The sequence below is a fragment of the Berghia stephanieae genome, chromosome 5 (genome assembly GCF_034508935.2).
Source record: "Berghia stephanieae isolate SIO BIC M18660-M18661 chromosome 5, UCSD_Bste_1.3, whole genome shotgun sequence".
NCBI classification, from domain to species: Eukaryota; Metazoa; Mollusca; class Gastropoda; order Nudibranchia; family Aeolidiidae; genus Berghia; species Berghia stephanieae.
In genome coordinates, this window is record NC_088364.1 from 35,551,800 (window position 1) to 35,565,737 (window position 13,938).

Genomic DNA, 13,938 nt, shown 5'->3' on the forward strand with positions numbered 1-13,938 from the left:
ATAATCTCTCTATTTTGGTTCCTTTCTAGCAAATTGTCATATTCGTCCTCACTCTGATCTCAAAAATTATATTCTCAAAATAATAAATAATTAAAAAGCAAACAAAAATATTCATAGATCGACCAAATGGCCAGATAGAGAAAAAAAAAAACAATTAAAAAAACTTTTAAAAATAAAAACAATTTTAAGAAAATTATGCTCAGTAATGGAACAAGGCCAAACAAAAAAGGAGAAAAGAATAGACTCGCTAAAAAAAAACATACAAAAATAAAAATAGGGAGCGATCGGATTTGAACTGGTGCAGCTCAAAGGAACAAAATAAAAGGTGGTCTAACCCATTGAGCTGTCTATCCACACAGATATCAGTGTATCTTAAAATTCATGTATGAGCTAGATAATTTTCCACCATCTTTGCTTCTTTGTTTTGATAGTTATTTTCTCTGGTTCGATTAATCTGTTGTTGGATCTAGTTTTGTGGAAGTGTGATAATCAATTTTATTGTTTTGCATGAAAAGACAGAAAAAAATAACAGGTGTGGTCAGTTTTGGGGCGAACAACACCTAGGCCTAGGGATTCGTCCACGAAATTCCGGCCACCATCAATATCTCAAAAATTGTGGTCAGAATGACATGGGTGCAAGAGTGCTGGCTAAAGCCGGCCTGCCGGCCGATTGGATTACCGAAAAAAAGGTCGCCGGCTTTTTGCGATTTGGATTTGATTGATTCTTTTTTTTTTTAAATTATTTTTTTGTGCAACTTGTGACCAGAAACATAACAAATTACTGCATTACAACCTTTGGATTAAACATACAACAATTGTGGACTACTATTATGAAGACTAGATGCTGAGAACAAGTCTTGAGAACAAGACTTCAAATGACGAGGTAAGTCCGTGAATCTTGCAGGCTTTTTCAGATTATATGTCTGGTCATAAGTAGACTTGCAGGCTTTTTGAGGTCCAGTTGCTTGCACCCATGTCACAAATTATAGAAACAAAAGAAGATCAATAAAGTTAACAGGTATTTAGGTAGTGAAAATTTAATGGTTGGTGGACTATAAACCGATTTGATGATTAACAAGTTTCTTGTTGGCTGAAAAAAAGAAGGCGAATTGCCAGTTTGACTTTTCAGTTCAAATTGTCAAAAACTTACATTTCATTGATCCATTTGCTTTTTTAAAGAAAAGCTGGATTTGGCATTTGAGCTATATTTACTTTCATCTTGTGTTAAATATCACTTGATATCAACTGATTTGGCACACAAATAACCACTGGCATTTTTTCAGAATATTTGGTATTTTTCACGCCTAGTTTGGCATTTTGCATAAAATCTTTCTGCCACCTTGATAAATTTGTCTGCCAATAACGAAAAGGCTAGACTTTTAGTTATTGACAGAAAGGGTCTGCCAATAATCAAAAGTCCAGGTTTTTTATTATTGCCAATAATCAGAGTTTTCTTTATTGGCAAACATGTCTGAGAATAATGACAGCCAAAAATAAAGATAGAAAAAGAGTTCAGAAGAAATTCTGTTTTGCCTATATTGCATTGACTCAGCTCACACCCCTACTTTGGACTGTAGGATTGTTGCTTGTCTCACACTATCAGAATATGTAATTTTTAAATTATTTATTTTTGTCCTGATTTTATTTAGACATCGTGTTATGTTGTTAGTTTAATTTGTATCACAGTTACTTTGACTTTTGTTCCTTTGGAAGAGTTTTAACTGTTTTCTTTTTAATTTTTATATGGACTTCCAATTGATCTATGATTTTGTCTTTCTTGTCAAATAAAGCGGGTTTAGACTACCTGTTGATAGTTACTAAAATAGTGATTTTGATTTGCATTAATTTTAATTTTATGTAATTATCAATAATTAAATATTAACAAAAACAAAACAAAATCTATAGGTCCTGCAATGGGAGACTATTCAAATAATCTGTTGATCGTACATGTGCATTTGAATTTGAGTCCGAATAGCTAGGGAGACTATTCAGGCTCGAGTCCAATAGCCACAGCATTTCCAGAAGTGGAGAAATACAGGTAAAAGTTCATCTCATCTCATCTTATCTTTTCTAGAGTTTTGGTTGGAACTCTGCAGAAATGATCTCAGAATATGGCAAATAATGGCCCACTGCAACTGAGATCATCCCTGAAATCACCCAATTCTGGACCCCGATGCAGTTTTAACGTATCATTTGAGGATCCATTTAGTTTGGCAACACAGCTGTTAGAGTCAGAATCCAAGTCCAAGTGAGTCCTAAAGCAGATATAACCATAACTTGTCCCTTTTCTTGACCCTAGGTCAACTTACTTCTTGTGTGACTAGAGAATTCAGATTTTTAAAAATTGAAGAATTGCCCTATTATTGATGTCTTTCTTGGTCTTTAAAATACAGATCATAAATGAACTAGAGTAGTCATGAGCTGAAAAATATTTTGGCATGCATAAAACGAAACACTGCATTATCCTCTTTATATTTATGGTATCGTCAACTGGCACGCAATCATCAGAGTAGATGGACCATCAATTTTTATAGAATTGACAAATATGATGGAGCCATGGTAAATGTTAATTATAATGTTAACAGCAGTTTGTATTGTAAATTGATCAAGGTTGCTAATTGGACAATTTTAATGCTAAATTCCAAATATTTCAAAGGCTTGTAAAAAACGTAGATAGAACAAATGTATTTTAACAATTACAGATCTGCCAACCCTCCCGGTTTGATCTGGAAATTCCTGATATGATTGCCCTGTTCCCTTACTCCTGATAAGATTTTCTCGATAAGAGCTCTACTTTTTTATTATTTGTTATAGGCATTGTTATTAAACATGATAAATGACAGCAATTGAGAAATATGGTAAAATAATTTAATCACCGTTGTTGTTTAATTTTGATATTATACTATGGTATATGGTACCTCATTTTTAAGTATTCATTTGACTTGGATCTATTAATAGCAACAGGATGACATCGTCATATAAAAATAGCATACTAAAGTGCAAAAAGACAAAAACAATTCAACACATACTCGACAAAATAGTCCTGTAATTAAGTCATTATTTTCTTTTATTTGCCTGTTGAATTTGTCTTTAGTTGTCAATGAGATAGTGAGAGGCTCAAGTTTGACTAATATAAAATTCCCTATTTGGCATTTTGAAAAGTTGGCAGGTCTGAATTGTTTATAATACCAGAAAAACAAATCTACCTTATCTCTTGTCCTTCTCTTTTGATAATTTAAGCCAACAACGAAAAGCAACAAGCAAAACAAAGCAAAAACGAAAAACAAACGGAAATGATAATATGATAAAAATAAAAGTCTGTAAAATTTATGCAGCTTTTCAATTAAGACTAAGACAGCTTTGTTTCTCAACATGCGAAAGCTTGTTTCGTGGGCAGTGATATTTGCAGTTAGATCTGCCTGAAGATAGATCAGCCCCCCCCCCCCCCCCTTACTACTATCCATTGTCATTATACAAGAACTTTCAATCACTTTTATCACTCTCCACTTTTGATGATCCTTCTCTCTTTGACCGCCATTTCCCCTTGGCATTTAAAAATTATCAACATAGCAATCTCTTCTCCCCCCCCCCCCTCTCTCTCTCTCCCTCTCTCTCTCTCTCTCTCTCTCTCTCTCTCTCTCTCTCTCTCTCTCTCTCTCTCTCTCTCTCTCTCTCTCATACATAGAACATTTTTGAAATTACAAGCTCAGTAGTCTCTCTGTTGCTATTGACCAAAGCAATGAAAAAAAAAATGCGCAGTTTGGAATAAAAATCAAGACGATTAAAATTACCAAGCAATCAATAGTTCTATTTCAACTCCCTTGTAGTTTAGGATTTAATTATTACCACAGACATTCCATAGTAAATGACTTCCTAATTTTTATACCATACACTTGATTTTAGGTGATCGGTTTTAATCAGAATTTTCATTCATTTACTGTCGGATAAAAGGGGTATTTTATGTTGTGCTGGGTATAGTTCTGTATGACAGTCATTTTCTTTTTTTTTTGTATGCTCTCATTTCTTCTTCAACTTGTTTTCATTGTATTGTTATTTTAAAAGAAAGAGAGAGAGAGAGAGAAAATGTAAGGTATTACTGTGACATAGTTGGACAAGTCTATAGGTAGATGTTACAAATAGATATGAAAAGAAATGACAAAATAAATTTAATTATTCCCCATGGGATCAATGGAATATATATAAATCTAATTCAAGGGATGAGAAATAATGGATAGGTTCATGACTATGGTACCGAGTCCTATAATATTATCACAAAAACCCACTAATGATGATAAGATGAAATATGCATTAAATAATTGCTTGGATAACAGTATGCTCTATCTATTCCAATTTTGAGAATTATTATATTATTATTATTATTGTATTTTTTTAAAGATTTTTCATGCCTTATTAGCTTTATTATTTTTTCACCATTCTCAACAATTAAAATGTATTGCAACTAAAGGCAGAAGTGCAAACCTATCAATAATGTAACTGATATTGCTATGCTTTTTTGAAAATTTCACTTTTTGAATTTTCCTTTTTTGCCAATAAAAAAACAAAACAACGGAAGATGAGTGTGATATTCTCGAAAAACTGTTGATTTGAAATTACAATGGTCACAATTCTACCCGTCTTCAAACAGCATTTAAAAACCAATATTTTTTTATTCTGCTTATCGTGTTTCTATGTGAACTTCGAACAAGATATCTGTGTGACTGTTGTGGTGCTTTTGTAGTCGAATGAATGAACTTGTGTGATACCAAAAAAACTATTGTAAAGCACCCCTGAGCACTACTTGTGGATACTGGCGCTTTATCAAATAATAATTATAATAATAATAATAATAGTTAAAACACATAACACAATTTCAACAAATGCGGCATGTGTTGTCAAAAACAAACAGACAATAGCATTATGATGATCCAATGCGTGAGGTCTAGCAAATTAGGTAAAAGAGAACAGTTTGTGAGTCTCAATGGCACTTTCGATTGTGATCCTTCTAGTTCTTTCAAAAGTGTGTTATAATTCATTAAAAAAATATTTTGCCCTTAGGTGAATTGGGGAAATTAGGCAACGTGCATTCTGATTAAAAGGTATAAGTTATACAGAATTTTTTTTTTGTCACAGACACATCACTCCAATAAGCTGCTATTTAGATTAGACAGCTTTTTCAATTACTGATTTTGACTGTAATAGAAACTAGATAAGTGGGTCAAAAGTTCATGTAGGCTTTTCAGTGTGTGTGATGTAATAGGCGGTGACCACTGTACATACATTACACAATTTAGCAAATGACACAGACAGCTATGTGTGAAAATTATGATACAAATAAATTATAAATTATATTTAAAAATGTGTGTCATAAAATAAGGACACTTAAATGGGAATGAGAGATAATTTCTTCAAATTCAAGTTTACCTATTTTAATGATAATGAATTTGACATTTATAGTGCCCTAACCCAAATAAACAAGCTCTAGTCACTTTACACCAAAGAAAGATTTCTAATTTTCTTTACTGCATTTTTTATTTATTAAATACATGAATGGAGGGAGGAAACTTGTTAGTATTTATTGAAGAAACATTGTCTTTGCTTTAGGCTTTACAACTCATGCCACTTGGGTTTAGCTCTAAAATGATGACATAATATCTCAAACCTTGTGCTTAACAACCTCCCAGAGATAATCAATTTCATACTTGCTTCAGTAATAGCTGAAAGGACATGATTAAACTAATCAAGGAACAGATATTATCAAGTTGCTGAGGGTGGGTCTGCAATGAGTATGCTTGCATTGTTTTGTGGACATACAATTTATTTGATTACACCTGATAGATGACATTTAAGAATTTTCGCTTAGTTTTTGTGTTTCACTCGTCTTTGCTTTTTCACCCTTGGTCTCCATTTATGACCATGTGTATTGTCATGTCACTATTTACTTGGAAAAGTTATTGTTTTTCATTTTCATTTATTTTTAAAGATCGAATGTAGGATATTTTTCAAAGTTGATTTTATTTGTTGTTCTCTTTTATCTTTCATTGGCATATGTCTACTTTGCTTTTGGATTCAAATCATTTTATCAAACGAGACATAATTGTTTTAATGTATTATCTCAATGATTTTCAGTTGATTCTTTTTTATTTTTATCTTTAACTTTTATTTCAATAATAGTTTTTACCACAAAATCTCAAGTTATAATTTCACCATATATATCAGTAATGAGCAAGGCGAAATGTTTGTGTGCTATTTTTCTTTGCAGTTAAGAAAGCTGACTACGTGAGTCTTGACAGTCTGTTGTCACTGAATTACTATTCCTTCTATTTCAACCGCTGACTTTTGCTTTGTAGTTCTTGCATGGTTTCTTTAGATTGTTTTTCTCTTGTCACAAGAGTAATTTAAGATGAACTATATGTTATATAAAAAAAAAAATCCAAATAATCAAATTCATGAATACTGGAGAAAGTTAAAAAGAAAAAGATTAATTCTATTATTGATATTATGAATAATTAATGGAAATCAAATGGACATTTTAAAATTATGATTTTTATAATGACTATCTTTTTCCATGTCGCCTTAAATGAGACCAAATTAACCTTAACCCTGATCTCAAACTATATTTGAAAATATTTTTATAACTGTACCTTATGCTCTGTCAAGCTTAAAAAGTTAAAAAGACAAGAAGTCCATCTTTAAAAGGAAGTAACATAGCAAGTGAATAAATTTTGGCAGGAACTAAAGCTAATTTAATGAAATATAGGAAAATGTGTTCTCATTAAAACTCAATTTGAACAATAGTGAAAAAAATCAGATGAAATGTTTTTAAAAGAAATTTAATAGGATAATCACTCTTGTGGAAAATAATTCTTAGACATCAAAATTACAGTAGGTTTTAAATTATCCTTAAGTCTCCATTTGAACTTTATATCAGTTGGGAACTGCTGAACAGTCAGTGATGCATCACATTGGTTTTTTATGTTAATCTTTTTAAGTGAAAATTGTGCAAAGATTCCTTTGTGGTTTTTTGAAACTGTTGATCAAGAGAATTAAAATCTGATATTTCGCAAATCAGAAATTATATGAAATGGGCAAAGCTTAAAGGGTTACACTAAACATTCAAAAGTTTCATCAAAAATAGTAAATAAATGTCCTTATACTAATACAAATTGTAACTAAGTTAATTTTAGACGGACAATTGATCATGATATTTTTCATATGCTTCAAAGTTTTCTTCTTTTTTTTTTTTTTTTGCAGTTTTTGAGCTTTATCATCTGTAGTATTTAAAAACTAATTATATGCTTTCTATAATGGCTATAGCATTTGGCAATAATCAAGAATATGTTATCATTTCTTCACATAGATCACATTTCACATGGTGATTCATCATTATCGGACTTCTCTTAATGTCTATTATTTGTATCAAACCTTAGGGCACCAATCAAATTCACTTCCACCTGAACTTCCTTATACAATGAAGCTTTAAAACCTCTTGTACTATACTATTGAAATAATCCTTAGTCCATTTCAGCAATATCAGGAATACTTTGTGGCAAATGGTATGCAGCAATTCATGGTTTATATTATTTATCAACTTAAAAAAAAATTACAATAATTTTTGTAAAGCTTCCAAGTCACCAGCTTTTTAAAAATAATTAAAATGATTAAGAACAACAGATTTCATATCAATAAATTTATGTCACATCATTACATTGTCCAGACAACCTTATATCATTTGATATTTACATGGAAGTCCAGATTGGTATCCAGATACACAGTGGGCCATTTCATTCATATTAGAAGTATTTCCCCACTTTTCACTAACCACTTTTGTTTTTATTATCAGTGTTTCTCGCAGTCAACAAGATTGTTTTGTTATCAATGAAGCCTTTTGCTACGATCTTCAGCTGTTCTTATAATAATCGTTTTTTTGAATGTCGATTTACTTTAAAATTTGATTATTCATGTCACAAGTGATATTGTCATTAAATCATTTTTTCTTTTGGAAAAGTTAACAAACCAACCAAAAAATACAGCAATATACGATTCATAAGGGTATAGGATATATTTTGTTTTGATGACTAAATCTTAATTATTCAATGATTCTGATCTGTGGGAATGGAGCAGTTTGATGAAGAACCTAGAAATTTGAACAAAAATACTGCTTCACTCTGTGGGCTTCAGCAGAAATAGATAGAGACACGATTTGATTGGTCATGTTCCCAAAAGTTTGGGTCCGATAGTTTTGAGTCACCCTGTATATGTATTCACAAAGCTAATCTTTTGGGATTCTGAAATATTGAATGCTAAAATAAAAACTTCTTGTTTTTGACTTACCGCTGGCTTGTGACTTCATAAAATATTTCCTACTCTTGTCATCACACTCTTCAACTCAAACATTTTGAAAAACGTTTATCTTTAATATTTTAATTGAATTAGTTTGACGGTTTTGAGTTCGACAAATAATTTAAAAAATCAGCATAGCTTAAAAATCAGGACAACAATATCTGTTTTCAGTATTCTTTTTATATGATATATAGAATGGTTGAATAAAAATATTTGATTATGTTTTAACTCGAGATATTGCATATCAAACAATACTTCATTAGTTTTTTGGTTTTTTTTTTGTTGTTACCGATTCATGATCTTTAAAGGATATTATTTGCAGTTTTTGTGAGAGATATAATCTCTGGATAACTTTCTTCCATGAGTAGTATCGAGATATTTTTTTTTTTTATTTGCCCCGAAACTATTTTTTAAAAGGTTGTAAGAAATTGATGACGGGAAAATTCTCCTCACTGCTATGCTGCCATTAAAGTATTGGTGACTAAATGACTCAATAAAATCAAAGCTCTTCTGGGGAATGCTGAATTCTGCATCTTGTAATGAGTTGAGTTATGCTGTGGTAAAATGACAAAATATATTTGCTTTACGTCAAGTTTGATTTTTAAAAAATTACTTAAAAGAATGAAAATGCTCCTTTATGTGAACATGGGTGATAACAGCTTTATATTTCACTCTACATGGCTCCAATATGATTTTTGAAAAGACTGGTGTTAGAAGAGATAACTATTTTACAATATGCATGCGTTATTGACGCCTTTTGTAGTAATTAAAAACGGTTGTGATTTAAAAATAAAATCAACATCGTTTGCATTCTCATCTGAGTTTTGAAATTTGTGGGGAGAGTGATTTATATACATACTATTTTTAAAAAATTTGGTGGGGATTTGTTACAACAAAATTGGAACCAAATTTAAGATTCATAACACAAGCATTCAAAGATGAATGTACAGCAACATGTATTAAATGTTTCTTTAAAAAATGTTATACAACTAATGATATAGAATAATTTCTTTACATTTAATGCAATTATTATACAAATGTTGGATGTGGTAAAAGTAATATATATATATAAATTATTCAGTCACATTCCCATAGACTTATTTATGTTCAGTTTTATATTATGACTGATGCAATCAAATAATCACATTTTATCTGACGTTTTTGGTTCACCAATTAGATTGATTTGTTGACTTTTATGATCCACACTCCTGTTTTGTTTCCTTTCCATTTTGTTTCCATTTCATTTCTTGTTCAACCTTGCTTTTTGTTAAAATCCATGTCATGTCCACCTTACAAGATGGCAATAATCCATGAACTTAATCTGATCTCAATTTTTTTAGGCATAAAAATGTAATAGGAGTAAAGAAATGGTAAGAGTATCATAAGAATGCATGAGGATAATGACTTAATGACTATAGGATTGATTACTTTCTGGAATCGTTTTTAAAAGAATTATGTATTCAACATTTTTGATAAATGTTTTCTTATCAGATACAGTTGTGTCTTTTTCCTGAAATGCAACTTTCTTCATAAGATTTTGTTCATCATTTTGAAATTTTATTTATTTCAGCTCAACATATTCTCGTGGGCACACTCATGCCCTCAAAGTCCCACCCGATTCCATTTCTTTCCTTAATGGGAGCAGCATAGACGAAGTCACTTGTCCTGATATTGATGATCTGTAAGTATGAGCATATTTGTCATTCTCATTTTAATATTTTTAAATTGATTATCACAGTGATGCCAAAACTCCGGTTTCACCGGAAAAAACTCCGGTCTGGAGCAAAAAATTCCGGGTTCCGGGCAACTTCCGTCAAATTCCGGTGAGGTCAAGTTGTTCCAAGGATACCCCCCCCCCCCCCTCCAACCACTACATCATCATCACTGTCACTAGTATTACAACCATCATCACTACCACTACTACTGCAACCACCACCACATCATCATCATCACTATCACTACTACTACAACCACCACCACCACATCATCATCAGTACCACAACTACTACTACAACCACCACCACAACATCATCATCACTACAACTACCATCACTATTACAACCACCACCACCACATCATCACAACCACTACTACTACAACCACCACCACCACATTATCATCACTACCACTACTACTACAACCACGACACCACATTATCACTACCATTACTACTACACCACCACCACCACATCATCATCACTACCACTACTACTACAACCACCACCACCACATCATCATCACTACTACTACTACAACCACCACAACCACATCGTCATCACTACCACTACTACTGCAACCACCACTACCACATCATCATCACAACCACCACTACCACATCATCATCACTACAATTTGTACTACAACCACCGTTACCATCACATCATCATCACTACCACCACTACTATAACCACCACCACATCATCATCACTACCACTACTACTACAACCACCACTACATCGTCATTACCACTACAACCACCACCAACACATCATCATTACCAATACTACTACATCCACCACCACCACATCATCACTACGACTACTACTACAACCACCACCACCACATCATCATTACCACTACTACTACAACCATCACCACCACCACCACAACATCATCATCAATACCACTACTACTACAACCACCACCACCACATCATCATTGCCACAACTACTACAACCACCACCACCACACCATTATCACTACCATTTGTACTACACCCATCATCACCACCGCATCATCATCACTACCATTTGTACTACAACCACCATCACCACCACATCATCATCACTACCACCACTACTACAACCACTACCACATCATCATCACTACCACCACTACTACTAGCACTACCACCAACTCATCTTCATCACTACCACCACTACTACTACTACTACAGCCACCATCACCACATCATCATCACTACCACTGCTACTACAACCACCACCACCACATCATCATCACTACAACTACTACTACTACTACTACTACTACTTCAACCACCACTACAACATCATCATCATCACGACCACTACTACTACAACCACCACCACCACATCATCACTACCACTACTACTACAACCACCACCACCACCACCACATCATCATTACTACTACTACTACAACCACCACCACCACATTATCATCACTACCACGACTACTAATACAACCACCACAACATCATCATCACTACCACTACTACTACAACCACCAGTACCACATCATCATCACTACCATCTGTACTACAACCACCATCACCACCACATCAACAACACTACCACCACTACTACAACCACCACCACATCATTATCATCATGACCACAACTACTACAACCACTATACCACCACCACATCATCATCACTACAACTACTACTTTAACCACCACCACCATATCATCATCACTACCACTACTACTACAACAACAACCACTATCACATCTTCATCATCACTACTACTCTAACTACAACCACCAACACCACATCATCCTCACTACCACGAGTACTACAATCCCTACCATTAGGTTTTGGCGCTTTACTTCATTTGAAATAAGGAAACTTTGGGATTGTATTTGGCAATGTGTTTATATATCATAATATAATTCTAATCAGTTATCTATTTAGAACTATACAATATGTAAACACAATGCTAAATACAATTTCAATTCCTTTTTCTTGTGTGCGGAAATTCCTCTTTCGGCATTGAAATTCCTACGAGTTGTGTCTGAAACTCCTGTGAGCCAAATTTAAAGTTGGCGTCTCTGTTATCATCACTTTGATACTCATATTTATGTTCAATAATATTTGGCAAAATGTAATGTTCATGGTATCATCAGATATTTTCATGATTCGACAGAAACGCAGTGTAGCATTATGATCTTGATTGACATCATTTTCGATGCATATTATTGCCATATATGTTGATTAAATCTAACTGACGTTAGGTGTCTCTCATATAAGTACATAGTTACTTCCCATGTTAATTTTTCTCTTACTTTCCATGTTCGTTTTTCTTCAATTTGCATGTTTTATTCAACAAAATTCTTTTCTATGTGTTATACATATCCAAAGGATTTTTGTGTTTTTGTCAAAGTGAAAGTGTAAATGATTAATGGAATGATATAGCACTCTCCCTTGTCAGGAAAGTGGCTGTTTGTTTATGTTTTATCAGAAAAGAGTTTGATTTGATCCTTAGTAATGATATAAACGTTGTTAGAAGATATATTGCAACTCTTATTTTATTTTTTAAAAAGTAATTTGAAAATATCGCTTTACTTATTTTGAAGTTGGTTATTTCATGTATGTTTCTTGTTGACTGATGATCGTTGATGAGATTAAAAAAAATAAATTATCATTTTGAATTTTCATGGTTGTGAGTAAACTAATTTACCATTTTGATTTTGTTCCAGGTTACCGAAAACAGATTACACGTATGCTAGAACGTAAGTTTTACTTTTTGTTAATGTTTTTAGACTAATTTTTAAACATAATGCTAATGATGTCATCCAAATCCGATTATTTGATTATTTATCCATTAAAAAAATTCTTAAGTAGCTGAATGCCATGTACAGGGCTACATTGGTAAAGATAAAGTAAAGGGTCTGTTAGGTGAGGTAAGAATTTGAAGTAAAATATCACAAGTAGAGCTGATTTCAATGGAGAAAAAAAACAAAAAACCCCAAAACAAATCAATATTATAAATGGCGTTTTTAATGATTAAAGTTAAGACTGTGATGTCACTTCTCCATCGCTGCATGGCATTTCCCTCTCTGAGCGGCATTTCAGTGCTAGGTCAACTCGACCCCATTAGTGGGGTCAGCCCATGGGTGTAACAGGTAGCGGTCAGGGGAAATCTGTGATGCCACTGATGGTAATTAATTGTTGCAATATTTCATGGTTTTGCTCAGTTGCTAACATGAATATGAAAATTGTTCCCTCACCACAACAAAGCAAAGGTTTCTTTCATCATATGCCATGGTTGATAATAATGTATCATCTTAAGGCTGCTCATAAGAGAGGTGCCAATTTAGTGGTTTTTGAGCTATCAATGAGATTAATTTATTGTAATTTGCATATCAATAATTTAATTCCCAGCGGCAGAAAATGATTGAAATAAGCATCATTATAAAGTAAAAATGATGATCATGACACATGCCAAGTTTTGTTGTCCGGGCAGTAAAACTTTAAAAGATATGAATTTTTTATTGTACATTTCTTATTTGGCATGATTTGGTGAGATCCTCATTTTCTCCCCCATAGTATTCCATGCCATGAATTATGTCCAAATATCAGTTTAGGAATAAAATATAAACCATTAGACGAAAATAATACTAATATTATTTTTTAAGCATTTAACTGATTTAAAAATTATGAGTTTTGGGCACATTTGAAAGCCAACTTTTTAATGGCTTGATAACTTTTTTCTATACTTAAATCCCTTACGATTCAAGTCAAAATTATATATTTTTTATGACTGTTAGGCATTATAGTTTGAAGATGTATACGGTACTGCTTTTGTGTGGTTTTCTCGGGAATTGCCGACTTTGTAGTGTCATATAGGTGTCAATGTTTAGGGTTATCTTGCATGTTGAATAAGTAATATAA

The 13,938-nt window shown here is 32.7% G+C and overlaps 1 protein-coding gene across 4 annotated transcripts in view; it reads left to right on the plus strand.

Moving 5' to 3' along the window:
* LOC144972819 (uncharacterized) overlaps window positions 1–13,938 on the plus strand; it is a 42,086-nt gene that overhangs the window by 1,433 nt on the left and 26,715 nt on the right. For 2 of the 4 annotated variants that reach the window (XM_078914492.1, XM_078914493.1), the window contains exons 2-4: window positions 2,075–2,248; window positions 9,911–10,021; window positions 12,744–12,776. In XM_078914492.1, coding sequence (XP_078770618.1) covers window positions 2,112–2,248; window positions 9,911–10,021; window positions 12,744–12,776 — 281 coding nt within the window. In that variant the 5' untranslated portion in view covers window positions 2,075–2,111. Of the gene's footprint in view, window positions 1–766; window positions 884–2,074; window positions 2,249–6,259; window positions 6,277–9,910; window positions 10,022–12,743; window positions 12,777–13,938 lie in introns of those variants that run through there. The other 2 variants (XM_078914494.1, XM_078914495.1) reach the window with 2 other exon arrangements.